Below are 25,999 nucleotides of genomic sequence, written 5' to 3'. Positions count from 1 at the left end.
AAATCAGGAATAAGCTTGTGTATGGGGAAAATGCAAATATAAACCCAGTGTAAAATATTTTTCCAGATGTGTCAGTAACTTCAATGGCCACCAGTAGTCAGCACACCTTTCAGCCTGTAATTGTGTTCAGGATCAGTGCAGGCTCTTCCATGTCAGCTCCTCCTGCAGGGCACGTGGGGGCCTGGGCATGCTGCTGGCTTGCTTTCTTTTAGGAGGCTGGGATGAGGAAGGCTCTGGGGTTTTTTGTCAAGGAGATAATATTTGAGTGACCATGTATGTGCTCAAAGGCTCACAGACTGACCAGCCCATGGCAGGACTGACCAGTGCTGGGAGGGCTGCACCTTGCTGCCCTGCTTAGAGGTGTTAAGCTGCTCCTTCACCTCGGAGACAGCCAAGTACAACACTTTTGTGCAGAAACACTCTGTTAGCCCTGGTTTGCACTGCTGCAGCAACTGGGATGGTTGGAGTGCCCCTTTCTGCACTTGGAAACCAACTGAGTCATTCATGGGACAGGGCTGGGAATTCCCCACATTTGCCCATTTGGAATTCCCTCTGCCCCGAGCGTGTCACATCCCGCTCCTCAGTGACATCCCACCCAGCCTGGAACATGGAACTCCCCGTTTCCAAGGACACGTGGCCATTGTCACCGGCACACAGCAGGCCCGCTCAGACCCTTCCGTGGCTGCAGCGAGAGCGGAGGTGTCACAGTGCTAGGGAGTGTTGCTCCAAATTGCTTGGTTCTAGCACAAGGTGATCAAGAGGCCAATCCACGCACTGAGTGGAGGTAATTCTTTACAGTTCTGTGCAGAAAGGGGGGCTCAGTGGTCAATCCACAAAGCTACTACCACAAGAATCAGAATGTTTTAGTATTTATACTATTTATCAACTAAAGCAATTAGTGTTCTTTGTCTCCAAGTTACCTAGTTCTTCTCATAATCACTATTCCCTCTACTGTTAGATTATGATCCTGTCACTTCTCATGTTAATTAGTCTGCATGTTCTGTCTCTCTGTTCTTAGTGAGAGCTTTCTGGAGTGAGTGGCCATGGTTTGCCCTGCTGCAATTCCCTTTTACCCCACCAGAGCTGATTCAGCACAGTTGCTGCTTTGGCTTTAGTAGTTGGCTCCTTGTCTTGGGGGTTCTGTCAAATGTCCTTGTGCCCATAAGTTCTGCATTCTTTGTGTCCACCATCAGTGGTACAAACTTCTTCCCAAGCCTTGCTAAGCTCCCCTATATGGATGCTAAATCTGAACCAGAGTGCCTGTAGTTATTACAGGCCACATAGCTCTCAGGCCTGACTGAGAACTAGCCTGAGAAATTCATGAGAAGGAATTAAAACAATTCTCAGAGATACTAAACAACCTTACAAGTGTTGTTTTGCAGCCTTGTGTTTCTCCTTGCAAGAGACAGTCAGGGGGGGGCAAAGTGCCCCTGACCAATGATAGTAATGTAGTACTTTGTTAACCAATAAGAGTTTCCTTTCTGTACTTTTCCACGTATCGGTCTATAAGACAGAGCTGAAGCAATAAACTAGGAATTCTCGTGTTGTGACTCCCTTGAGAGTCCATTGTCGTTCTTTATCGCCGTTCCCAATCGGAGCGACACCCCTAGGTCGGAGATAACTCTTGCCTGTCAAGCCCTACACCTTCAAAAGGCAATTCAGCCAAGAAGTAATTTGCCTTTCCAACACCTGGCCATCACTTAGAGCTTGTTGGCTGCTTTCTGTTTCATGGAAATAATCTCCCTTCTTGTTGATGAGCCTTGGAAGCCATAAAGGCCAAAGAGCAAAGAACACCTTTTCCTAACATCAAGTTTACATTTCCCAGATTTTGCGACAGAAGCAGTGGCTGTGTGGGAGCGGGAGCAGCCAAGGCAGAGCCGGATGGCCGAGCAGAGAGCCTGGGCACGATCCACCATGTTCCACAGGGCTCTAATCCACACTGCGCCCCGCAGGGCCCCCAGCACCACTGCCATGCCCATCAGGGTGACCCAGAGGTCCCAGGACCAGCAGGTGAGGGGTGGCTGTCGGGCTCTGGGCGTTGACACCGTGGGGGCTTGGCCGTGGTTTTGGTGTCAGGGGCTGCTGACCCTGCGGGTCCTGCTGTGCAGGGCTGGGGCCCCACTGGTGCTCCAAGGGCCCCTTTGAGGCAGCCGCCCCGCTGGAGGCGATTCACAGGGATGACACCCAGGAGGTGCCAGTGGAAGTCACAGGTTCCCTGATGGAAGTGGCTCTCAAGGATGACATGGAGGAGGTACCAGTGGAAGCTGGAAGTACCCCATGCTGTGACATTCAGTAACCTCATGCTCTGGGCATGGCTTTTGGCCCAAATGCATGGATTTCTCATTGTCCCATGTTTTTAATGGGGTCACTGAAAATGTAAAGACAAAAGAGGCCCTTGAACAGGAATTTTTTTTTTATATTACGTGTAGGCATTACTTTATTCCTGGCTCTGGTGCATAGTGGAGAACTTCTGCCACATTCATGCCACTTCCTAAGCTTTTCCACTTATTCATACCTTTTTATCAAACCAAGAAATTACTGTTCATAGCTTCTAAATGACATCATTCTTCTCATTAACTACTTTTCTATTGTATTGGCTTGGATATTGGTGTCACCTTTCTCATTTCAATTAGCCCACATTTTTCAGACTGTTGATTAACTTTTTCCCAGACGAGTTGTTTTGAGCTCTGAGGCAGAAATGTTTTTATTAGTGTTTGTCTCCTGGTTACTCCAACATGTTCTTGGAGGGCAATGAAGTGTAGATTCCAGGTGTCCAGCCTTTTACACCTCCGGCTTTGTTCATTGAAGCTTATCAGGGTTAGTTTTGGAAAACGACAACTTCTGGTGATCTAACAATCCAGTTCTGACAGTTGACTGCCAAAAGGTTCTTAGCTACCTGCTCTCTAAAGTGGGAAATGACAGTGCTTAAGACTGATACAGTGCTTATGATTAATATACTGCTTATGATTAATTAAACAATTACTTACAAAGTTAATTAAGATAATTAGGTAGGAAAAAATGCAGGCTAAACAAACAATGAACAACTGCATAAGTAACTCAAGCTCATGTTTTGGTCACTTACATGATTGGTTTCCCTTCTTCTATAAAATGCACAGATGCTCTTAGAGCATAGTCCTTTGTTAAGCTGATGTAAAAGGATGTGAAGTTCAGGTGGCTCCCTGTTCCCTTTCATGTCCTCTCCCTGTCCCAAGCTCTGCCAGTAGTGATGAACGAAACAGAAATATTAATGGAATTGTGTTGAGGCAGCACTTTGTGCAAGTGACATGGATGAAGGATGAACAGTCTCACAAGCAAAATGTAGAAGGATTTCTAAAAGACTGCTGAATATTGCTTTCACAGATGTTTGCAAGTGATCCTCCTATTTCTTGAAAAGTTCAAGCCAATTTCAGATGAGCAGCTTTTTAGCTTCACTGACAGCCAGTTTTGCCTTCAGAATGAAGCCCTTGCATGGCAGTCAGGTGTTTTTGTTAAAAAATATGATTATGCCAAAAGACATTTAGTGATTTTTAAGCTCCAGTGGAATGCAGCACATTCAGGACTAAGTGATGAGTTCAAGCCAAGCAAGCCAAATTTTGTCACATCTGACTAACTTAGGATAAACTGTTTCCATTTTAACATCTATGCAAATAATTGCATCTTGAGTTGAGGAAAAGAACAAGGGTTTTCCTGCCTGTTACAAATGAAGTTGATATTTTGCAGTTGAAGTTGTTCTTGGAGCTGACTCCAGAATGGGTTTCCTAAGTTCCAAATAAATCCCAGTGTGGGTTCCTGCCCCAACTTTGTGATCTTTCTGTGAACCACTCTTGCCAGGTTTGTTAGCTGAGCGCTGGCCAGTTCAATTGCACTCAGGCACTTGATCTCAAGGGAAGCTGGTGCCCATAAATTCCAGCAACTGGGAAAGGATGACTTGGTACTTGAATGCTTGGTTGCATTAGAGGCTAAGTGACGGTCGCTCTCTCAGGGCAGTTTTGTAGCTGGCTGCTTTCAGAGGGAGAATTGTGTCAAAGCAGCCCTTTGTACTTCATAGGAGAGCAAACCTTTCCAAATTCAGCTCTTGTTTAAAATTAGGGACCTGCTTAGTCAGCAGGAATGGAGTGCGGGCTGAACGTTTTACAGAAGATTTCTTTTTCCTTTTAGCCAAATACCGGGGAGGCATCACACACTGGAAGTGCGCAGGTTGTCAAATTGTCTAACCCACTTGGAGGTATGGTTGCTTTTCATATTTTGCTCCATGTCTGTAAGACTTGAAACATGGTAACTCATTTTTGCAGCATATTCTTGAGACAAGGGGGTGTGTTCAGAGATCTCAACTGTGGGTGCTTTGCTCTTAGGTCAGCTTTGCAATCTCTTGTCACAATGGCATTCAGCCATTGGCCTGTTTTCCCCTGAGGAAGCCTGCTCGTTCTTCCTTGTTCCCATGCTGATTGACGGCTTGGAATTTTGAGCATTGAAGTCAAGAGTTGCACCACTGCAAGCACACTGGGCTAAACCATTCACCTTAAGTGGAAATTGAAAGAAAATGACTTTGAGGAAGTGGCATAGAGAATTTCATCAGGCCAATATGCAAAACTTTGCTTGATTTCATTTTTTGTCTTGGTCATTATTAGGTGACTGTTGCCGCAATACCCTCTTGGGTTCTTTTCAAGGCAAGTGAAAGGAAAGTCATGATGTCCTCTTCCCCATGGATTTTGTCATTTCCCACAAAAAATACACTCCAATGTGCTTAGGTGGTGTCGTTTGTTTTTTATCTGTTGTGAGTGTTGTTTCCCCAAGGAGCCTGGCTCCAGGCACACACAAGGTGGACATTGCCATTGCAGGCACTCAGTGGTGCTGCCTTCAGCAGTGAGCTGAACCAGGCACAGCCAGCTGCCCTGAGAAAAAGGAGCTCTCACCTGGCTGTGGCTGCAGTCCCCTGCCTGCAGGGACATGCCTGCCACTGGAAGGGCAGCTCTTGCCCTGCTTTAGCTCAGTCTAGAGCATTTTATGGCAGCATCATCCTGGCTTTTTGGAGAGACAAAATTCACCTTGCCAATTTCTCATTGGGGATGTTCCATTTCACATGTGAATGATGATTTGTGTGATTCTTGGTGGTGCTTTACATAGATCCTAAGGGCATATTTAACATTTAGTGACTGGGGTCTGAGGACTGGCAGTGGTGGGACAATCATGGAACTTGGGGCCACTTTTGCTTTGGGCTGGCACTGAGAAACACAGGTGAGACAGAACTGGTTGCTGGTAGGCTACAGGGTGCCTCTGCAGCATGCTCCATGCAGTATCAGTTAGGGAGTGGGATTTGTCACAGAATCAGAGAATGCGCTGTGTTGGAAGGGATCCACACGGATATTTAAGTCCAGCTCTGTCCCAAAGAATTGCATCATCCTTTGAAATCAAGTTTCTTGACTTCTCCCAACCTCCCATTTCACACTTCTTTATCTCTTTTCCTTTCCTTTGGGAAAACAAGCAGATGTCAAAAGAGCTGAACCGAGCGCTTCATGTCCTGAACCAGAGGAAAGAAAAACAAAGCCCATGAAGCCTGCAGACAGTGAACAAAATCCTTGCACTGCTGTTTATCACTGACCCTACAAGGACAGGGTGATTCACTTACTTGCTCTGAGGGCCTACAAGAAGCCAGAGTTACTCGCTCGCTTGCAGAGAGATGGAATCAAGGAAAAGGACAAGGGTACCCTTGGAATGATCCTCCATCAGGTGAGATTGTGGAGTTTGTGACAGCAATTTTTCCACAGTACTACTCTCTTCTTCCTCATTTTCACTTGTTTCTTTCACCCTCTTTCAATTAGAAATTAGAAACTAAGCAGTGGCTTATAGAATGCTCCATACACCTAAGTTCAGTTTGTCCATCAACATAGTCCAGATGCCTCAAGCTGCATCCATGTGAGGAAAAAGAAAGAAAACTTCAAAATATTTGAGGTCTTGGTGTTTTGCTAGAATAGCTGGCAATGAGTAACACATTGTAGCGTTGTTGCTGCTCATGCCTCTTTTAATCCTCTCTCTTTTCCTAGCACTGTTGAACTGTTTCATGCAGTAACTTCACAGGGGTTCCTTGATTTTATGAAGTGGTTTGTAGTGGTACCTAAAATTTCCTAGGATAAATTTGAGAGGAGAGAAGTTTGGAAAGGGCACAGGGCAGCATTTCCTTTTAACAGACTTGGTGACCTCTCAATGGTACTTGGCTTCTGCTGGGATCTGTGAGGATTGCCTGCCAGGAAAAGGTGTTCCAGGCAAAATCTCCATGATAAAGGTGGTAGCCTAAATTTGAGCACAGGGTTTCTTTCCTGTCATGTAGATTGAGTCTTCATCTTGCTTGGAACAATGTTATTCAGTGCCTTCTCCAGTGCTGCTCTATCTTCTACTACTATTTCTTTAGGATAGCCAGTTAGAAGATGCACACCCATGGAAAGATGCAGTAGTTTTGTCCTTCTGTTTTAAATATTCCCTGTTCCCTTAGGCTATATGTCAAGTAGGAATATTTCTTTTTTAGGTAGGAAAAATTTTTTGGAACATAGTCAAGGCAGGAAAATTCAGCATGGACACAGTTTCAGTTGATCCCACAGGGACTTTTTAAGAACTTGATTGAAGAATTTCATTCCTTGTCATTCTGAAGTTTGTTACTGTGGTTGCTCAGGGCAGTGGCAGGGTTTTTGCCTGCTGAAGACACAAATTGACAATTTCATGAGAGCCATATTCTACCATCCCAAGTGAGGAAGCCCATTTAGATTTCAAATAGATTAGAAAAATTTCCAAGCTCGGCTCCTTAGAAGGTAGAGGGTGAAAACATTTTCTCCTGTTCCACTGCAATGTTTAAGATTGCTTTGGAGGTAATGTCCTGTAGGAGGTGTGAACTGCCTCAAGGTACTGGTTTGCATTCTGAAAGGGCTGTGTGAGCACTGCACACTCAAATGCCTTGCTCAGGCTTTTCCAGATAGCAGAGCAAGTGGGAGTTTCTTTTGTATAAATGTAAAATGGGCAGCCTGAGCTGGCTGAGATGTGGTACACACACTCTTGCTTCCCTTCAAACACAACCTTAGTTCTGATTTTAAGAGGGGAATTCCTAATTCAAAGTAGCTTTGTTACTTTTACATTTTTTTAAGCTGTTGACAGACAGACATCATCATTGACCCAAATCAGCAATATTTATCATGCTTTCAAGGAGAAAAAAAGGGTAAATTTTTACAGATGGTGGTGATGTGTTGATCATGTATTCAGTGTGCTGTAGTGGTCAAACTTTCCTGTGGGCTTTTCTGTGGAACTCTGAGCAGGTGTGAAGTGGTGAAGCCTAAACCAGCACTTTTGATATTAGTGATCTTGAGGTTTTACTCCTGCATTATACCTTTTTGAGTAGACTTGGAAGTTGTCTTCAGGAAGATATGAAGCTTGCTGGTTTTCAAAGGAATACAGCAAGGCATGTGCATGGCCTTCTCATGGCAGCACTTTGCTGGAATGAACCCTGGCTCTGCCACATGAAGAGGGACTCTGGGCCTGACCACAGTTCTGTCTTGTAGCACTACATGTTGGTTTCCAAGGAACACTTGCTAGATAGAAATAGAATTATGTGGTTGTTTCTATTTGGTGAAACTTTAATATAGCTGAAAACTCATGCAATAAGGGAATCATTCATCTCTCTACCAAAAGATGTTGTTTAGTTCAAAGTGGGTGTTCACAAATCATTGCTGAGGACCAATCCTATTGCTTTAGTTTACATACAGCACCCATCATGAATGGTTGTTCTCTTAAATGTCTGCCTGTAGGTAGCCAACCTGAATCTAAAGGATAATTCCTACAGTCTGAAGGAATATCTGTTGGAAAGCATTCAGAACAATTGGCCTGGTTATACTGATGAAGACAGAGAGAATTTGAAGTTGATACTTTCCAGGTAAGTTCAGTCTTTAGGGGAAGGAGAAGAGTCTTTTCAGAAGAAGGCCCTAGGAAATGAAGCCTAGATTCTTAGAGTACGCTGAGGTAGCAGGGACCCATTGAGATCCAACTAATGGCCAACTCCTGGCCCTGCACAGGACACTGCAAGAATCACACCATATGCCCAAGAGTGTTGTTGAAACACTTCTTGAAGCCTTGCTGCACTGACCAGTGCCCTGGGGAGCCTATTCCAGGGCTCAAGAACCCTTTGGGGCAAGAATGTTTTGCTGACATCCAGCCTAAAGTTGCCTCAACTCATCTTCATGCTGTTTTCTTGAGTAGTGACACTGAAGGTCAGATTTACCGGCAAGGAAAGACTTATGGATGTTGACCATTTAGAGCTTGTAGCCTGAACTCTTGCACCATCCTTCCAGAAAAACAGCTCCATCTCAGAACACAAGCAGCACCAGCCAAGAGCCATCTCTGGAAGCTTCTAAGAGAGATGCTTCAGCAAGGCCTGCTCAGGTAGTTTGTGCATTTTTAACATTCTGGAGTGTGTATGAAGTTGCAGCACACTTGCTAAATAGCTTTCACACACTTGCTGCTGGTGTAAAAGCTGTGCTGGGAATGTGCAGGACCAGGCCAAAGCACGTTAGTCAGTAATTCTGACTGCTGGCACAGGAAGGTTGTGATCAGAAGAGAAGCTCCTGCAGGGCTCGAGCAGCAGCATCCTGAGCCAACTTGCTGCTCTGCCTGGAGCCTTGAGCTCAGTCTCCGCCCTCAACTCATTCCCTGCAGAAGGGCTCAAAGGATTAGCTGTGCATATGTGACAGAAGCAGATGAAAAATCTACTGTACATGAGAGGCTGCACCATGGTGGAGCAGATGAGGCCCTCTCACTCTCTTTCCCCCCTCTCTCTCTTTCACTCTCTTTGTTGACTTCAGCTCCAGACTATGCACATGTCAGGACCAATGCAGGATCTCCAGACCCTTGATATTCTCTCTTGTGTCTCTCTTTTCTCTGCCTTTATTTTTCTCCTGTCTCACTCTGCCTGGGCACAGCATGGCTGTCCTGTTCTACTCCATCCTCGGCCCTGAAGTTTGCAGTGGGAGTGGGGAGCTTGTGGCCGTGTGCTGTGGCTTTGAATCCAGCACCTTTGAGAAGGTCCTTGGGAGGTGCTGAGAGATGATTGAAGGGCACTGAGGAAAAGTGAGGGCTCCTTAGTCACCACTTGTGAAACTCTCTTATAAAAATTTCAAGATTCCCAGCTATGAGCTTTTGAGTGTAAAGTGTGGGGTGGCTGCTGGAGTGAAGGTCACTCTTGTTGAAAGCACAGGAATTCCTTACATGTGACTGAGGTTTTTGTTCAGCCTGATGAGAATTCACAACCAACCATCCCACCTTGTACTGACAGATTGTGGCAGTGAAGATTAATCCCGTCTTTACCACATAAAACCTGAAGCCAGTCAGATGCCTCTTTAGTAAATCATGTGGGTGTGTGACAGCAAAAGCTGAGTCTCTTCCTGGTGTGTACTAGTGGAAATTGAGAACTAGACAAAACAGACCAGACCTCCCCCTCTTTGGGGAAACCTTTGATAGAGCTGCTGAAGGGAGTGTCTCTCTCCCACAACTTGGAGAAAGACTTGCTAAGTCTTAAGATGAGAAAGTAGGAGTGAGATAGAGAATGTATTTACCTGCAGTACTTCCTGGTTTCAATGCTGTTTTCAGTTAAGATGTATTTTCAAGCACTGCCAGTTCAGAAATGCTACTTTTTCAGAATGGGAGAGAAACCTGATCTAGATAGATAAATATATGGACATAGATGAATGAGTTCTTTTGTTATTGTTGCAGAAACGGCCTCTGGCTTCTGACTTTAGCGGTCCTGTGATGAGCAAGAAGCGGAGAATTGCTCGCCAGCTCAGTTACAACCAGCCAGCAGCTGATGGCCACTTCTCTTCCTTGCTGCTGCCTTCCACATCCACTTCCACTTTGAACATGTCTCCAAGTGTTGGCTCCGTTTCCCCCTGCACCTGTGAGGTGCAAGAACAAGACAGATTTCAGAGTTCTAGCATCCCAGAGCCTTCTGGGGTGCAGGAGGAGATCCCCAATTCTAATGGAAAGAAAAACCAACTGGGGAGGCTGAAGCAGCTGTGTCCCTGGGAATTCGATGAAGGTATTAATGTGCTGCCTTTCCTAAGCTCTGGGTGGATAACTGTGGTGTAAAGATGTGGTTATTAAGAGAAGCTTCTGCCCAAATCAAGGTGTAAGTGCAGCCCTTTTCCAGTGTCAATAGGAAAAATGTTATTTAACAATTAATACAAACTTGGGAGATAAAAAGAAATTAGGGAAGAGAGGCAGGGTGGGGGGAAGAGAGAGACATTAAGTAGGAAGATATCAGTACCATGTGGATTCTCTGTTGTCCAATTGGTCCTTCTTCCCTCTGGTCTTCTTGGTGGTGGGGGTTCCCAAGTTGCTCTGAAAGTACCACCTTTATACTAGATCCACAGGGTGCTCACAAATGTTCCCACACCTTGGGCTAGAAGTGATGGAAGTGTTTATTCCCTTACCCACAGTGGAATGTTTGTCTGGTGTCCTAATTGCAAACCTTCAGCACTGTTAGGCCAAGGCTGGTGCTTTCCTTCATGCCATCTGTGCTTCTCTCAAATTCCCCTTGTGCTGCCTTATCTCTTATGGGAACATCCTTCTTGGACAGTGTTCTCAAGTAGATAATTGTGTTCTTGCACCTGCTGAAAAGGCAGCTTTGAAGGCTGCATACATGAAGGCACTGCTCTACATTTCTGCTCTACCATTATTCCTTGCTTGATGGTCATGAAAAACCAAGACTCTTTTTTCTGCCATTGCATTCCATTGTAACTCTTGGTTTAAAAGATAGCAGCAGCAAAGGCCAGAATCTGTGCTGCTGCAACCTTATCTAAAACTACCTTAATTTTTAGAAATTCTCCCTCTGTAGTGCAAAACCAATCAAGAAGAAAGAAATGTCCAATAGATTGCTGTTGGGAGAACGTGGTTAAAAGGAAGAGCCAGGCATTAGAAAGTCACAGGGATTGGATTTTTTCTTTTCATTTGATTTCTAGTAAACACACAGTTGACTCAGACAGTTGATTGAGCCACCACTTTTTCCACCAGCAGCTTTTCAAGTCTGCATGCTGGAGATAGAAACCTGTCAGACATTTACTGCAGACTAGTTTACTGAAACATGTAAGCATCTCAATGATTTCATCATTGTTTGTTGAACTCAGCCTTTCCATGGCAACTCCATGGAAGCTACAAAACCTGGCCTGTGGTTTGCTGGAGTTGTAGTTTGAAGTGGCCTGGGAGCTCCTCTCCATCCTAGCTGCAGAATTTCTTTCTTCAAAAGCTCTAGAAATGGTACAGACTGAAAACAGCATTGAAAAGCTAACCGGAAAATCCACAAGGAGCACTTGATTTGTCATCAGAGGGACACACCCAGTATGGCAGAGTTCAGTTGCTTTGTTAAATCTATGTCTTGTCCCTTTTGGAGGTTGAGCTTGCAAATGACAAGGGTTTTTTAGCCTGGAGGCATGTCTGCTCTTGCAAGTGGTGCTGTGCTTGTAGAGACAGGTGCCTTGAGATGGTCTTTGCACATTTCTTCTGCACATACACATGGTAGCTGCAAACCTTGAGATGTCTTTTGGAAAGATTCCTGCATGAGTCTCTAAAGATGTGAGCATTGTTCTTCAGAAGCAAGTTAGAAAATTCTGCCCAGCTGCTGTTGGAAAAATCTGTACTGTGTTTCAAGTTGGGGCTTAGGCTGAAGTTTTTGTGTGGACTGAGCCATGAGAGCAAATGCACTTTTGGAAATGAAATGCCCACCCCAAAGCTTACCAGCTGTATTGAACATACTGTGACTATTGCTATTTCTGTCCAGTTTAATTAACCCTTTGACACTTCTGTTTATACTTCTGCTACACCATGTAGCAATGCAGAACCTGTAGAACAAAGTGGCCATCCTCTTTCTAAACCCTGGGACTGGCTACTGTGGAGAAGATCACATGTGCCCTCCTATGATAAAATGCTGTGAGAAGGAAGCTCTAAAAGGACTTGTTCAAGCCAATACAGTGGGTGTTTTTGGATATTTAAGATTATATAATCAAGATCCTACTTTTCTGCAGGCGAAACAAAAGATACTTCCATTGCCTCTACATGCTCTGCAACAGCCAACCAACCAGACGACTTGAGGTGAGTAAAATTGCCATTAACTCTTGCCACTCTCAGTGGGGTGCAGTGTCAAGCTGTTTCCTGTGTGGAAAGGATAAGTTGGGGAAGGTTTGGCTGGGCCTCCAAGGCTCCGAGTTGAGATGAGCACCGAGGTGGGTTAGGCCTGGAAAGGCCCTTCCTTGCTGCAGTGCAGGTGCCCAGGGCCAGCTGCAGCAGTGGTGCTGCATCCCGTCATGGGATTTGCAGTGCAGGAGGGGAGGGGGAAGTGTGTGTGTGTGTGTGTGTGTGTGTGTGTGGTATAAAGCAGTGGGAATTGCTCTCAGCTTCTGTCAGAGCTGTGATGTTGGCAAGGGCAGTCAGGCCTCCTGCAGCCCTTGGGCTCTGGGGCAGCTGCGGCCTTTGGAGCAGGCGTGGCAGGGCCCTGGCTCATATTGGATACAGCCAGGGATGTTCCGTGGGGAGGCTGAGGGCAAGGCGGGCCCTGCAGGGGAGCAGCTGAGGGAGGCCTGTGGTAGGGCTCTTGCTAGGGGATGTCCCTGGGCAAAAGCCAGTAGTCCAGGCTATTGCTTTTCTGCTACCGCCCAAAATGTTGAAAGGCCTCTGCAGTTTTCTTTTCAAAACCATGCAGCACACCAGTCAGGTGCAGCTGGCCTGGGGTGCATCTGTTGTATATGTTGTCTGTCTTGGTACTGAATTTCAAGTTGTTAAAGATTTTGTGCTTGTAAATATTAATCTCAGATGCTTTGAAGGATTCATTCCCATGAGGAAAGAGTTCTTGTCATCCAAAAAGAAACCAGTCTTCAGGGCCAGAGCAGCAGAAGTACTGGTGTGGCAGTGTTGAAGTGATATCTATTATTCTCATTGCCACTTCATCTTGGATTTGTGTCATGAGTTTGATAGAACTGCACTTGTGTTGATTTGAGGGAGAAGGGAATGAAGAAGGCTTTACTCCCATCAGTGGCTTCAAGCATTAATGAGTTCTGCCCTCCTTAAGAGGTGATATGATTTGGGGTTTAGTTGTTTGGTTTCAGACCAGTCTGCAGTTTGTTCTTGTGCTTGTAATACAAGTGCCTCTTTTCAATGGTCAGTGATGTAACTGCTGCTCACTAGAAAAATGAAATTTTATGCTTAACTCTGCTTTGCTGTTAGACAGACAAAAATGGAGCTCAAAAGTCCAACTCTGCACCCAGTTCATCAGAAATGCAGTCCCTGCCAAAATAGTATTGCAGATGGATTTTCAAAAAGAAATGTAAATGAAAAAGTTTTCCTACCCAGAAAGAAAGAAGATAAAATTAGGCAATGTTTCTTCTCTCCCTGAAGATGCTGTGTTTATTAGTCCTTTGACATTGGAAATCAGTGCTGATATTTCCTAAATGTGATCCACTTGCTAATGAAGAGAATCTCTACAATATAAAACAGAAGTTACTAGGTGTCATAGAAATGTGGCAGATTTTTAGAGCTACCTGATTTGATTCTCTTGAAGCACATCAGCTTATATGTAGAATCATTGAGTCCCAGAGTGACTGACTGAGAGTTTGGGGGTCTGTGTTTGACATTCACCACGTGCTTGGTGTAACAGTACAAGTGTGCTTTCTGGAATAGAAACATATCAGAATATTCTCTTAGAGTACACTCCTAGAAAAATAGTCTGATTTTTCCATTAGAAAATATGTAGCCATAGTCTCCTTGGACCAATGCCAGCGCTACAAGGATGACTTCAATGCAGAGTATGAGGAATACCAAAATTTATATACTCAGATTGACAAGATCAGAGAGCACTTCACACAGCTTCAGGAACAACGGAAGTCTGTGACCGCAGGCTCTGAAGCCCATCAGGTAGAGAAGGATAAAGCCATGAAGACTGTGCTTCATCAGAGCAGTCCTTTGGATTCCCTGGAGCTGCTCAGTGAGATGCAGGGAAACTGAGGAATTGGCATATATGCTCAGACACTGCTTGGGCTTGGTCAGATTTTGGCAAGACCCTGCCCATAAAAGCTTGTTTGAACTGTCTGAGAACAATCCGTAGGGTGAGAGGTGTCCCAAGCAGAGTCTAAGAGCATGTGCTCCTTCTGGTGCCTGTTGAGAGGCTCAATTGCAGATCTTGGGTGACACTGGGGGTTGGGGATTTGTTTTTGCAAACCTCCCAGAAGAGTGGTGGCTCACAGAGAAGAAAATCTCAGGAGTCAAACGGAGTGCATTTGTAGTGCTTTAGTAAAGTTTGCATTTTATGGTGGTAGTGAAACATTCTTTGTGTGTTTTTTCTTGAAGATGCTGCTTCATCGAATCCTAGCAGATTATCAGCAGATACAACAGGTATGTTTGACACCAGATCTGCAGAGCTTGGTTACTGCTGAGTCTGGCTCAAGGCTTTTTTAAAGCAAAGCACATCTTGTAAACTCTGCAGAAGTCTTTGCCTGCCCTATTTTTTTTTTTTTATTTCTCCTTCATAGGGTAGCCCCAGCTACTTTGAAATGAAGAACAGGTGCCTGTACCTCCACAACAAGCTGTCACATATTCATCAGAGCCTCATATCTGAATTTGACAAGCATTAAGTGGAGTCCTGGCACCAGGCAACTGCTTCAGCCAGAAATATCTATGAACTCTGGATTTTTGATTTAAACCAGAAGATTAGGTTTTTAGGATTATTTACATTAGTGTTGAACAGTAGGTTCTGCTAGCAATAAAGAGTGGGTTAATTCCAAAAAATATAGGATTAATTAAAAGAAATTTATTAAGTTTAAGAATTTCAAATATGATAGTATTGAACTTTAAGAATAAAGAAATTTCCCTTGTGACAACTCCTCTCATTGTTACTTGTATCATATTGGAGTGGCTTTTTTCTTCTGGCCAATTATTTTTTCCAAGATGTAGGTTTGTCTGTGGAGACTTGTGGCAGAATGGTTAGGCGAGAAAGGCCATGACTGTACAAACTTGCTAGAGATAAAACACCACTAGTGCAGAGGCAGTCTCAAGGACGGATTGCCCTTGAGATATGGGGAGGAGAACAAGAATGTGGTAAACAGAACGAGAAAGAAGAACCAGGGACGGTCTGGTAATCGCAAGAATGCAGAAGCACATAGCTATGTACCGCAGTGACATAGATAGCAGAATAGCCAATGATGAGCTATGCTTTTGCAATATGTATGAGCTAATTAAATCATGTATTTAAACACGAGTGTAATGATCAATAAACGAGATTTGCTTGACGACCACCTGGTGTCTGCGTCTCCCTTCTCCGACAAATGGCGACCCCGACGTAGACCCCCTGCTGAGAAGAAAGTCGGGGAGAGAACATGCCACGGTCGGTGAAGTAGTGTTGGGGCCCGATGCACCCGGGTCGGTGCTAAACGACGAAGGGAAAGCACCCTCAAGGACTACATCGGTGGTCTTGAGCCATACGTGCTGCCGGAGCCGGAGAGGTGCAACAGCGCTGATGACAAAAATGGACAGGCAAGCAGCATATGATTTATTTTTGGGGTTATTAGATAAGCTGGGGGTTAGAGACATAAATCCTAGAAAAGACGTACCGGGATTGCTAGCATGGGGTCACGCGAAGGGTTGTTTTTCCAACCCGCACACGGTACATGAATTGAGTGAGTGGCGTAAGTTAGGAGATGTGTTGTGTGAAGCAGTCTTAGAAGAAGATAAAACAGCAAAAAAGTTAGGAAAAATTTGGCGAGTTGTGCATAATACTCTATTGAAACATCAGGCAGAAAAAAGAGCGGCTCAGCAAGCAGTAGAAGCCTATAAAAGGAATGCACGGTATGGAGATCATGAACCTTTAGCGCCAAGTGTCTCTCAAGTAATTATACCTGCTTCTAGCAGTTTGGGCACAGATGATTGTGCTTGGCCCTCGGCGCCCCCTCTCAATGAGTCCACAGAGGACGTTGAAGTGCCTGTCGTAGCCACCTCTGATATTAAGGACCCTTCAGCCCAATCTGTTAAGCCTGGAATGCGTAGTTCACAATCTCCGCCAGAGCCAGATCCAGTCCCTGGGGCAGAGAGTGACCTGTGGGAGGAAATGGCTAGACAGAGGAGAGAAGCATGGAACGCATTGGCTAAGCATGGGCTAGAGAGTGGGGATGAAGTCACCGTGGAGGTGGCGAGGACGTGGGCTCTGCCTGTAGTTTACACTCCGGGGGTAAACCAACAAGGACAAGCTGTTCAGTTAGGGACCTATACACCTCTTGATTGGAAGTTGTTAGCTCAGCTGCGACAGACAGTGAGTCAATTTGGATTTAAGAGTGAACCAGCTAAACAAATGATAGACTACATATTTGATACGCATTTGCTAACTGTCAATGACTGTAGAAGCATTGTGAAACTGATGTTTACTCAACATCAGCAGCTGCTGTTTAACGCACATTGGCAAGCTTTAGTTCAAGAGTCGGTTGGAGTTCAAAGAGGACCCGGTGATCCGTTACAGGGAATTACAGTGGAAGAGATGATGGGATTAGGAAATTATAGAAGAACCGAGGCTCAGATGATTTCCGGACCAGACAAAGTTAGGGAAGCTATGCGTCTGGTTAGAGTTGCTATCAGTCAGGTGAAAGATAGCTCAGGAATTCCCATGTATATGGGAATCAAACAAGGGAGAGAGGAGTCTTTTGGAGACTTTGTTGATAAGGCTGCTACCGCTATAGAATGAGCAGGGGTCCCTGAGTATATGCGAGGGGCTTTGCTTAAACAGTGTGCCTTGCAGAATAGTAACGAGACTACTAAAAGAGTTCTGTCGACCCTGGGGGCTAATTGGACGATTGAGGAAGCCTTAGAAAGAATGGCATTACAACCAACAGGGCAACAAGCATTCCTAGTGAATGCCATTAAAGCATTAGGAGAGGGGTTACAGAAACAGGCAGAAAGTACACAGACACAAGTGTTAGCTGCTCTTGCTCCGCTCCGCGCTCAAGCAGCAGCAACCGCGGCGGCGACCCAGAAGCCCCCTTCCATGAAATGCTACCGCTGTGGAGGAGGAGGGCACATGAGACAACAATGCCGCGCGACTGGGATCTGGTGCCAAAATTGTCAAAGCAATACGCACAACTCTTCTGCCTGCCGCCGACGTTCGGGAAACTCGCGGCGGAGCGCGAATGGCGGCCGCGCCCAGACACAAGTTGCTGCCGCGACGTCAGCGCCACCTCGTGTCTACAACCAGCCACTGCCGGGAGCTTGGGACTTGACTTGGCAGCAGCAATAAAAACAACGCTGATGACAACACACCCTGTTCGAATTCCTACGGGAGTTTACGGCCCAATAAAGATTAGGGGACAAGTATATGGAGGACTTTTATTGGGGCACTCCTCGATTTCTGTGATGGGCCTATTTGTTTTACCTGGAGTCATAGATGCGGACTATACCGTAGAGATACAAATTATGGCATATACGCTCTACCCTCCAATTACTGTTGAAGCCGGTCAACGCATTGCCCAATTTATACCACTGCCACAAACAACTAAAGGCATTCAAACATTGATGCAAGGCCCTCGGAATAATCAAGGATTTGGATCATCAGGGATAGCCATGCTCACAATGGACTTAAACAGCAGACCAAAAAAGAAAATAACATTGAAATATGCTGAACAATCAGTAGAACTTTGGGGCTTGTTGGACACGGGAGCAGACACCAGCATAGTATCTCCGGAGTATTGGCCTAGCAGTTGGCCATCCAGACAAACCATGGATACAGTGACCGGAGTCGGGGGATACACGCTAGCTAAAAGAACACCCCCTATACAAGTGATCATAGATGGGCAAACATTAGTGGCTGTGTTGTCCGTTGTCCCTTTACCTCCAACAGTACAGTGTTTAATAGGAAGGGACATTTTAGTCCAGCTTGGAGTTGTTCTATCTAATGAGCACCCTTTGGAGTAATTGCCATTGCTTGGACTTTCCCTATTCCACTTACCTGGACAACCGACAAACCAGTGGTGGTTAAGCAATGGCCTCTAAAAAGGGAAAGTTTGTTGCAAGCACATCAACTAGTCAGAGAACAATTTCAACAAGGTCATCTAAAATTGTCTACTAGCCCATGGAATACTCCTATATTTGTGATTAAGAAGAAATCTGGAAAGTATCGTCTTTTGCATGACTTGAGAGCAGTAAATGATCAAATGGAAGCTATGAGAGCATTGCAACCAGGTCTTCCAAATCCAGCTATGCTCCCACAACATTGGGCCTGTCTGATCATCGATTTAAAGGACTGTTTTTTCACTATCGCCCTCCACCCACAAGATACAAAGCGATTTGCCTTTACCTTGCCTGCAATTAACAGAGGGGAACCTGATAAGCGATTTGAATGGACAGTATTGCCTCAGGGCATGCGTAACTCCCCTACCTTGTGTCAACTATATGTCGATGCAGCCCTACAGCCTTTGAGGCAAAAGTGGCCTGAGACCATAATTTATCATTACATGGATGATATTCTTTTTGCTCAAAAGCCCCAATTCACTTCTGATCAATTGAGAGAGATCCAAACTACATTAGCAAAAGCATCTCTTGTGGTTGCTCAAGAAAAAATACAACAGACCGCACCTTGGAAGTACCTGGGATGGACTATTACCAATCAAATTGTGCGTCCACAAAAACTGCAGCTCTCAACAAAAATTGTCACTTTAAATGACGCGCAACGCCTACTTGGTGATCTTCAATAGTTGAAACCCATAGTTGGCATCCCAAACACCTTACTAAACTGCCTTCGCCCACTGTTGAAAGGAACAGATCCCAGTTCGCCTGTCACGATTTCCCCTCAACAGAACAAAGCAATCAAAGATATTCTCCAGTGTATAGAAGTAAGTTTTGTTTCCCGTCGCGATATTGACTTGCCCATTGACCTTACTATATGGAATACCTCAGAACATCTTCTCAGCGCTCTTACCCAATTGCAGAAAAAAGCGGGGGAAATGAGGGTCCTAGAATGGCTATCCCCACCACTACAAGCAAAAAGAACAATAAGTACAAAAATTGAACAGATGGCCACCCTGTTATGTAAAGGCCGTACCAGGATAATAGAAATTACTGGAACTGAACCTACAACAATTTACATACCTATAAAAAACGAAGACCTAGACTGGTACCTGCATAATTCGGAGGAGTTACAGACAGCGTTGCTGGGATCAGGAGCATCTGTTTGTACAGGACCTTTAATACCACGACATTTCCTATGGTTAAAAGATTGGGACTGGGTTGCAAAACCGTTGCGGTCAGACCAGCCTATACTAGAAGCCGTTACGGTCTTCACAGATGCCGGGAAAAAGTCAAGGAAAGCAGCCATAACCTGGAAGGAAGGGTCCCAATGGAAACATCACCTGATTGAAGCGGCTCCAGAAGACAGTCTGCAAACATTAGAACTTCTTGCCGTTGTGTGGGCATTAAGTAAACTACAAGGGCCTTTAAATGTAGTCACAGATTCTTACTATGTAGCAGGGGTAGGACAAAGAATAGAGGATGCAGCAGTCAAGGAAGTCCAGAACAAAAGACTATATGAATTGTTGTTGCAACTAAAACGGGCTGTGAGGGCTAGAACAGAACCCTATTGTGTTATTCACATTCGAAGCCACAAGTGGGATGTAGGATTAGGAGAAGGAAATGCAAGGGCAGATAGATTAGTAATGAATGTAGTTGATGACAAAATAACAGAAGCCAAGGAGTCGCATGCTCGATTCCACCAGAATGCAAAAGGATTGGTGCGAGAATATAGAATAGCAATCCAAGAAGCAAAAGCTATAGTAAGAGCTTGTCCAGTTTGCAGTCATCACAATAGTGGTACAGGGTTGGGTTGTGGTGTAAACCCTAGAGGGTTGAAGAGTAATGACATTTGGCAGATGGATATCACGCACGTTTCTGAATTTGGCAGAATGAAGTATGTGCATGTCACCATAGATACATATAGCAAATATATCTGGGCCACAGCTCAATCGGGGGAAAAGGCAAATCAGGTGATTAGGCATTTAACCAGCTGTCTCGCAGTAATGGGACTGCCAAGAGAAATAAAGACTGATAATGGACCTGCATATATTAGTCAGAAGGTCAGTCGATTTATGAGATTGTGGGGAATCAAACATGTTACAGGAATTCCTCACTCACCCACGGGGCAAGCCATAGTTGAAAGAGCAAATGGAACCTTGAAACAGTATCTAAGAAAGCAGGAGCAAATAACAGATCCGCAGGAAAAATTAGCCAGGACTCTTTTTGTTCTAAATCATTTATGTGTTTTTGGGGATGAAAGTGAACCACCAGCAGTTAAGCATGCAGAAAGGGAAGGACAGAAGGAGAGACAGAGTCTAAAAGCTGTCGTTCGATATAGAGACCCGAAAACAGGACTATGGAACGGTCCTGCGGAAGTCTTGTATTGGGGCAGAGGTTATGTTTGTGTTTCCACCCCCTCAGGAACACTGTGGATTCCAGCTAGATGGGTGAAGCCCTGGATTGATACAGCCAATGGCCAGTAACCTCCTTGAGCAGCTCTCCATATCCGTGAACACAGCCCTCGAGCAACTAAGAGGATTGACTGGACTCGAATTAAATTGGGAGACACCGCAGGACTGGGTATCAATCATTACCGAGCTCCGTGGATACCGTAAACAAATTACCATACCAGATATTGAGTGTGAAAGCTGCCCTGGGCCGTGTGCTGTGTGGGTCAGGTTGTTATGTGGGGGATGTGGTAAGATTGTGTGGATTGCAAAAGGGTTATTGAGATCACCTTGGTGTAGGAAATGCTACCATGAATGGCTAAGCGTTAGGGAAGAGAATGCAGTAAGGTCCTTCATCGCGTATAGGAGGACACAAGGGTTAGACCCCACGCAGGAAGAACTTGAGTGGGTAGAAAGGGCTTTTCAGATTCAGCAACATGCAGTTAAGATTGAGAAACAAAACTACTCCAGCGTTATGGGAGTTCGGTGTGTGGGTAACATTTTTATCCCACCATGGTGGCAAGTGGAAGATAACAACTGGGGCGAAGTACTGGCTACTAGGGCTATGGTTGAGCAGTCAGCTCATAACTACCACAGCAATCCTGGACATCAACCCGAGAGCTAATATGTGGATTGCATGGGCCAATGCAACAGGAGTTAATTCCTTTTGCTTACCCATGGCTACCCCAAGTGATCCATTTAGAACATGTCTCATTGGACTACCCTTAATGGATTTTGAAGAATTTGATGCTTGGACTAAATTTAAAATAGAAAGAAATCATACGGTAGCATGCATAGCGGCCTTTTTATCAACTAGGGTCCCAAGGGTACAACCATTTCTTAATAGCCAGTGTAACCAAATAATTTGCCCCCCTTGTCAAAGAGGATCATTTATGCCAACAACGTTTGCACAACAAATGGCCAATATTACGATGAAGTTAAATAGAACAGGAACAGAACCTCAAGAACTGCAGCTGTTGGGATCTAAGGCAGGAAACTATTGTATCGAGTTTGGACACCCCGGAGAATACCCATGGGAAGACCCGCTTAGCAGGCCCAGTAATGGCAGTACTATTGTGTCTCTTTTTGATCATAGATATCAGAAAGGCACTTATTGTGGGTCTAGATTTATTGCAAGTATTGATGATATTAACCGAAGACCGAAACAATTACCACCCGGAATCTTTTTAATTTGTGGGGATCGGGCATGGGCAGGTATACCATCAAAACCTTGGGGAGGTCCCTGTTATCTTGGAAAACTTACGATGTTTGCCCCCGATTTTCAACAACTTTTACATGCTAATGGTACTTGGAATCAGAAGCGAGTTAGGGAGCGGCGATCAACTAAGCTGCTGGGAGAAGGTTGTCAGGATGAAGTACAGCTATGGGACAAACCCGCAAATACCATTGTTTCTATACTTCTCCCCAGAGTTGCAGCAGCACAGGCGTTTAATCAGTTGGGAAAACTTGCCTGTTGGACCGAGAAACAAATAAATGTAACCACAAATACATTATCTCAGTTAGCTGTAGATGTTAGTAGTGTTAGGCATGCAGTATTGCAAAATCGTGCTGCTATAGATTTTTTATTACTAGCTCAAGGACATGGGTGTCAGGATTTTGAAGGGATGTGCTGTATGAATTTGTCAGATCATTCTGAATCTATTCACAAGCAGTTACAACAACTGAAAGACAATATGAAGAAAATCACCGTTGAGTCAGCCCCAGTAGGTGAATGGTTAGACTCCTGGGGTATGAGAGGATGGGTGAAAAATGTACTTATGATGTTGGCTGGACCAGTTTTGCTTGTTGTTATAATTTTGCTTTTTGGACCATGTATTTTACAATGCATTCAGAACCGCTTAATTGCATTAACTACGGCCTTGTTAGAAAAACATGCTAACCTCGTAATCCAAAAGAAAACGGGGGAAGTGTGGAGACTTTTGTGGCAGAATGGTTAGGCGAGAAAGGCCATGACTGTACAAACTTGCTAGAGATAAAACACCACTAGTGCAGAGGCAGTCTCAAGGACGGATTGCCCTTGAGATATGGGGAGGAGAACAAGAATGTGGTAAACAGAACGAGAAAGAAGAACCAGGGACGGTCTGGTAATCGCAAGAATGCAGAAGCACATAGCTATGTACCGCAGTGACATAGATAGCAGAATAGCCAATGATGAGCTATGCTTTTGCAATATGTATGAGCTAATTAAATCATGTATTTAAACACGAGTGTAATGATCAATAGACGAGATTTGCTTGACGACCACCTGGTGTCTGCGTCTCCCTTCTCCGACATTTGTCCACTGAAATAAATTTATCAGGAAAGGGTTGAGGTCGAGTACCTCTACTATGAGGTTGCCCACATTTTAAGAAAATATTAGAGGAAATGGAAATTCTTTATGATACATATAGGGGTGTTTTCCAACCCTTCTCCTTAATGCACACTCTTTGCCTTAAGTGGTCCAAAGAGTAGGAGTTTGGACAACCCCCTCCCCCAGTCAGCTTGTTTGGGAGGGTTACAGAGGAATGTGTTATGGGCTGCTCTAAGCTGTCAGCTGAAGCAGCTGCCAGGACTGCTTGGAGATCATGGCCTCATCTTGTCAGTGAGCCAAGGAATATCCAGATCTTTTGCAAGTGTTCTATAAAACACAAGGAGAAGTGTTGGAGGCAGGGCTCTTCAAGGGGTTTTAAAGAGAAATTAGTTTAATGTATCCCTATGAATACTCTGTCTGTTTTGTAGTTTTTTCCAACATAATAGGTCACAACCAGTCTTTCTAGAGAGACACAGATGTTGATTCCTGCACAGACCTAAAGGGACTTTGAAGTCTTGTCTTTTGCCTAAGTCTCCTGCCATTAATTTCTTCAGCTGAAAGGGTAGAGGTGTGGCCAGCAATGTCATAACCTTCTTTTGGGGAAGGATATGAAATTGACTGAGGGAGGACAATATCTGGGAAAATTCAAAGGGGCTGTGAATGCCCCTTTCTTTCTTGGAGACTGTTTCACCAATTCCTCAATTGTCTGCATGCTGACGATGTTAAGCCTCCTGTATGTGAGACATCTTGGGGTGTTTGGTGATTGAACGCCTGATTGTTGCCCTTCTGTTCAAGTGAAGTTCAAGAAAATGTCACTTCTATAAACCCTGAGACTTAGGTCTTGCTTTGTCAGGGCCAGGGGCTGCTCCTACAGCTCGTCAGTACAGCAGCACAAGGAACGGTGACATGGGGAGCACAGGGTGAATTCTGCTGGGGTGCCTTCCCTTGGGCACTTGGGGACTGCTTCTGGTGGATGGAGCATGCAAGAGTGCTGCTGTTGAGAGTGTGGGCTGAGACAGAGGTTTTACAGGCCTTATTCTTTATTCTTTATTCTTTATTCTTTATTCTTTATTCTTTATTCTTTATTCTTTATTCTTTATTCCTTATTCCTTATTCTGGGTCACATTTCACTCTTGCTGTCAACTGCCTTTAGCATGTGTAATGTCCACATACTCCTTAGACCTGTGTGTTTCTGGCTGTCATTTCTGCCCACATCCCTAAAAACCAAAGGAGAAATAAAAAAACGCTCTATTCCAAACAGGAAGAAATAAAAAATGCGACAGTCTTATATGGAAAAAGACCTTCTGAATTTTACAATTAGAATGACACCAATTCAGTAAATGATAGTTGCTGGAAAGCTGCTTTATATACCTGTTAAAAATGATTGTATGAGCTCAGGGCATTTGGTGTAGCTTGGATCTAACTCTGCAAGGGGAACAAAGTAGGAGCATACTACCCAAGGCAGTATGGTTCTATGATTCTAAGAAGCTACAAAAAGTATCTCCAGTGTAACAAACAAGTATGCTAATATATATCCATAAGTAATCACGCAAGACTGATTAGAGAAGTGGGGTTTTTTTTTATTTCTTTTTATCAAAATTTTACATATTCAATCTAAAAAATACATCATTTAGTCAAGGTACACTAGAAGAAAAACATACAAATGTTTCAGAACATGCCTATTTAAATAGTTATTCTTTATTCTAACTTTCTATTTTCTTTTCTGACTTCCTAATTTTTTGAACTTTTCTCAATTTTTCTAACTTTCTGTTTCCTATTTTCTAGTGGGTTTTTTTTCAAAACCAATACACCATGGCCTAAGGACAATAACCAAGGTTTTCCGACTTTCATGTGGAAAACTTTACTAGTGCTGAAAACTTTTTTTCTCAGTCTCTATAAAGCTTAGTGCTACTCTGGGAAAAGGACACACCTATCTAGGACTGCAAGAATGAGGGGTGTAACCTGTTTTTCAAAGCATTATTTTCTAAAAGTTAATTTTGAGAGTTATCTCGAATGAAGGACTCAGGAATTGCATCTCTACTTCAACTTAAGCCTGAAGATATAATTTCAAATGCTCTAGGTACTGTCCAGGCACATACAAATTCACCACTGACCTCTTTCTTTGATCCCAATGCTGCCAGTGCCAGGGCAGTCTGGGAGGTGTTGGAACCAGTGGAAGCATTCCAGAAACATTTCATTTGTTCAAAACCACTTCCTTAAATAACTTTATTTTACAAATTGGTTTCTGATTTTTACTTTCTACTGCGATATAAGGTGGGGGGTTTATATCATAGCAGTTTTTCCTTTATGCCTTACACAGTTATAAATACCTAATTCTTCTTATTATTAATCTAATATCTGTGATAGATACATCACAGCCTCCACTAAAACCAGCTAAGAATAGCAACTCACAAAGCATCATTATCTACTTTCAGTCATATTTCTAAATACTAAAAGTAGCTGCTTTAAAAATAATTTTAAAATACATACATTTCTACAGAAGAACACCTTAGAGAATGCGGTAGTTTGGCATTTAGGAAAAAAGTGGAAAACATCCATGGACAGGATTTCTCTGAGAGAGGCTGCTGGGAGTTTCTTCTCTACTTGATACCAGGCCAACAGCTGGCCACTTCTGAGATTGACAGCTTTTTGCAGCACTGAAAACTATGTTCACCTTTGTGAATACCACCTTTGAAAGCCAAGCCCGGCAACTTCTTGTCTCTTTGTTTGCAGCCTTGAAAGGTATCGGAGCTCTGGTGCGGCTGGCCCGGTTCCCCCGCGGCCTGTGCGGCCTGGGGGAGGCTGGGCCAGACTCCAGCAGCTCCCGGGCGTGGGATGGAGAATGCGGGATGTGATAAACGGGCCAGGAGACCAGCTCCTTTTAAAAAGGCCTTTATTAAGCAGCACAGCTCTGGGGTGGGGGCCCGAGGGGTCGCGCACACCGCCACTGCTCCCACTGGACACCGCAGAAGAGGAGGATCCGTGCAGCTCTGTCACTAGGGCAGAGCTGAGCCTTCCTTCCTCACGGGAGTCCCCAGGAAGACTCGTTCTTTAGGGCTCGTAGTCTAGGCTGTCATCCCAGTCGAGTCTCCTCGAGGTTACGTCGGCCTCTGGAAAGAAGCCAGGGGACTCCTCTGGGTCTTCCTTGTTAGATGGTGCTGGTTCTATTCCTTCCCTTTTGCGT

General features: G+C 44.5%; 1 protein-coding gene across 1 annotated transcript; it reads left to right on the top strand.

Annotated features, from left to right (window-relative positions):
* The first annotated feature begins 668 nt into the window (after positions 1-668).
* On the top strand, positions 669-14,891 carry LOC147648044 (RNA polymerase II elongation factor ELL2-like). The gene is made up of 11 exons (XM_086867832.1): positions 669-784; positions 1,826-2,010; positions 4,159-4,225; positions 5,486-5,727; positions 7,788-7,912; positions 8,328-8,418; positions 9,745-10,066; positions 12,048-12,114; positions 13,758-13,929; positions 14,362-14,406; positions 14,544-14,891. The coding sequence occupies exons 4-11, from the start codon at positions 5,713-5,715 to the stop codon at positions 14,643-14,645; spliced, it is 939 nt and encodes a 312-aa protein (XP_086723958.1). The 5' UTR covers positions 669-784; positions 1,826-2,010; positions 4,159-4,225; positions 5,486-5,712; the 3' UTR covers positions 14,646-14,891.
* Positions 14,892-25,999: the final 11,108 nt, after the last annotated feature.

The sequence above is a fragment of the Cyanistes caeruleus genome, chromosome Z, assembly GCF_971803275.1.
Source record: "Cyanistes caeruleus chromosome Z, bCyaCae1.hap1.1, whole genome shotgun sequence".
Lineage (NCBI taxonomy): Eukaryota > Metazoa > Chordata > Aves > Passeriformes > Paridae > Cyanistes > Cyanistes caeruleus.
The sequence above is the reverse complement of the archived record's forward strand: the minus strand, read 5'-3'. Positions and strand labels throughout refer to the sequence as shown.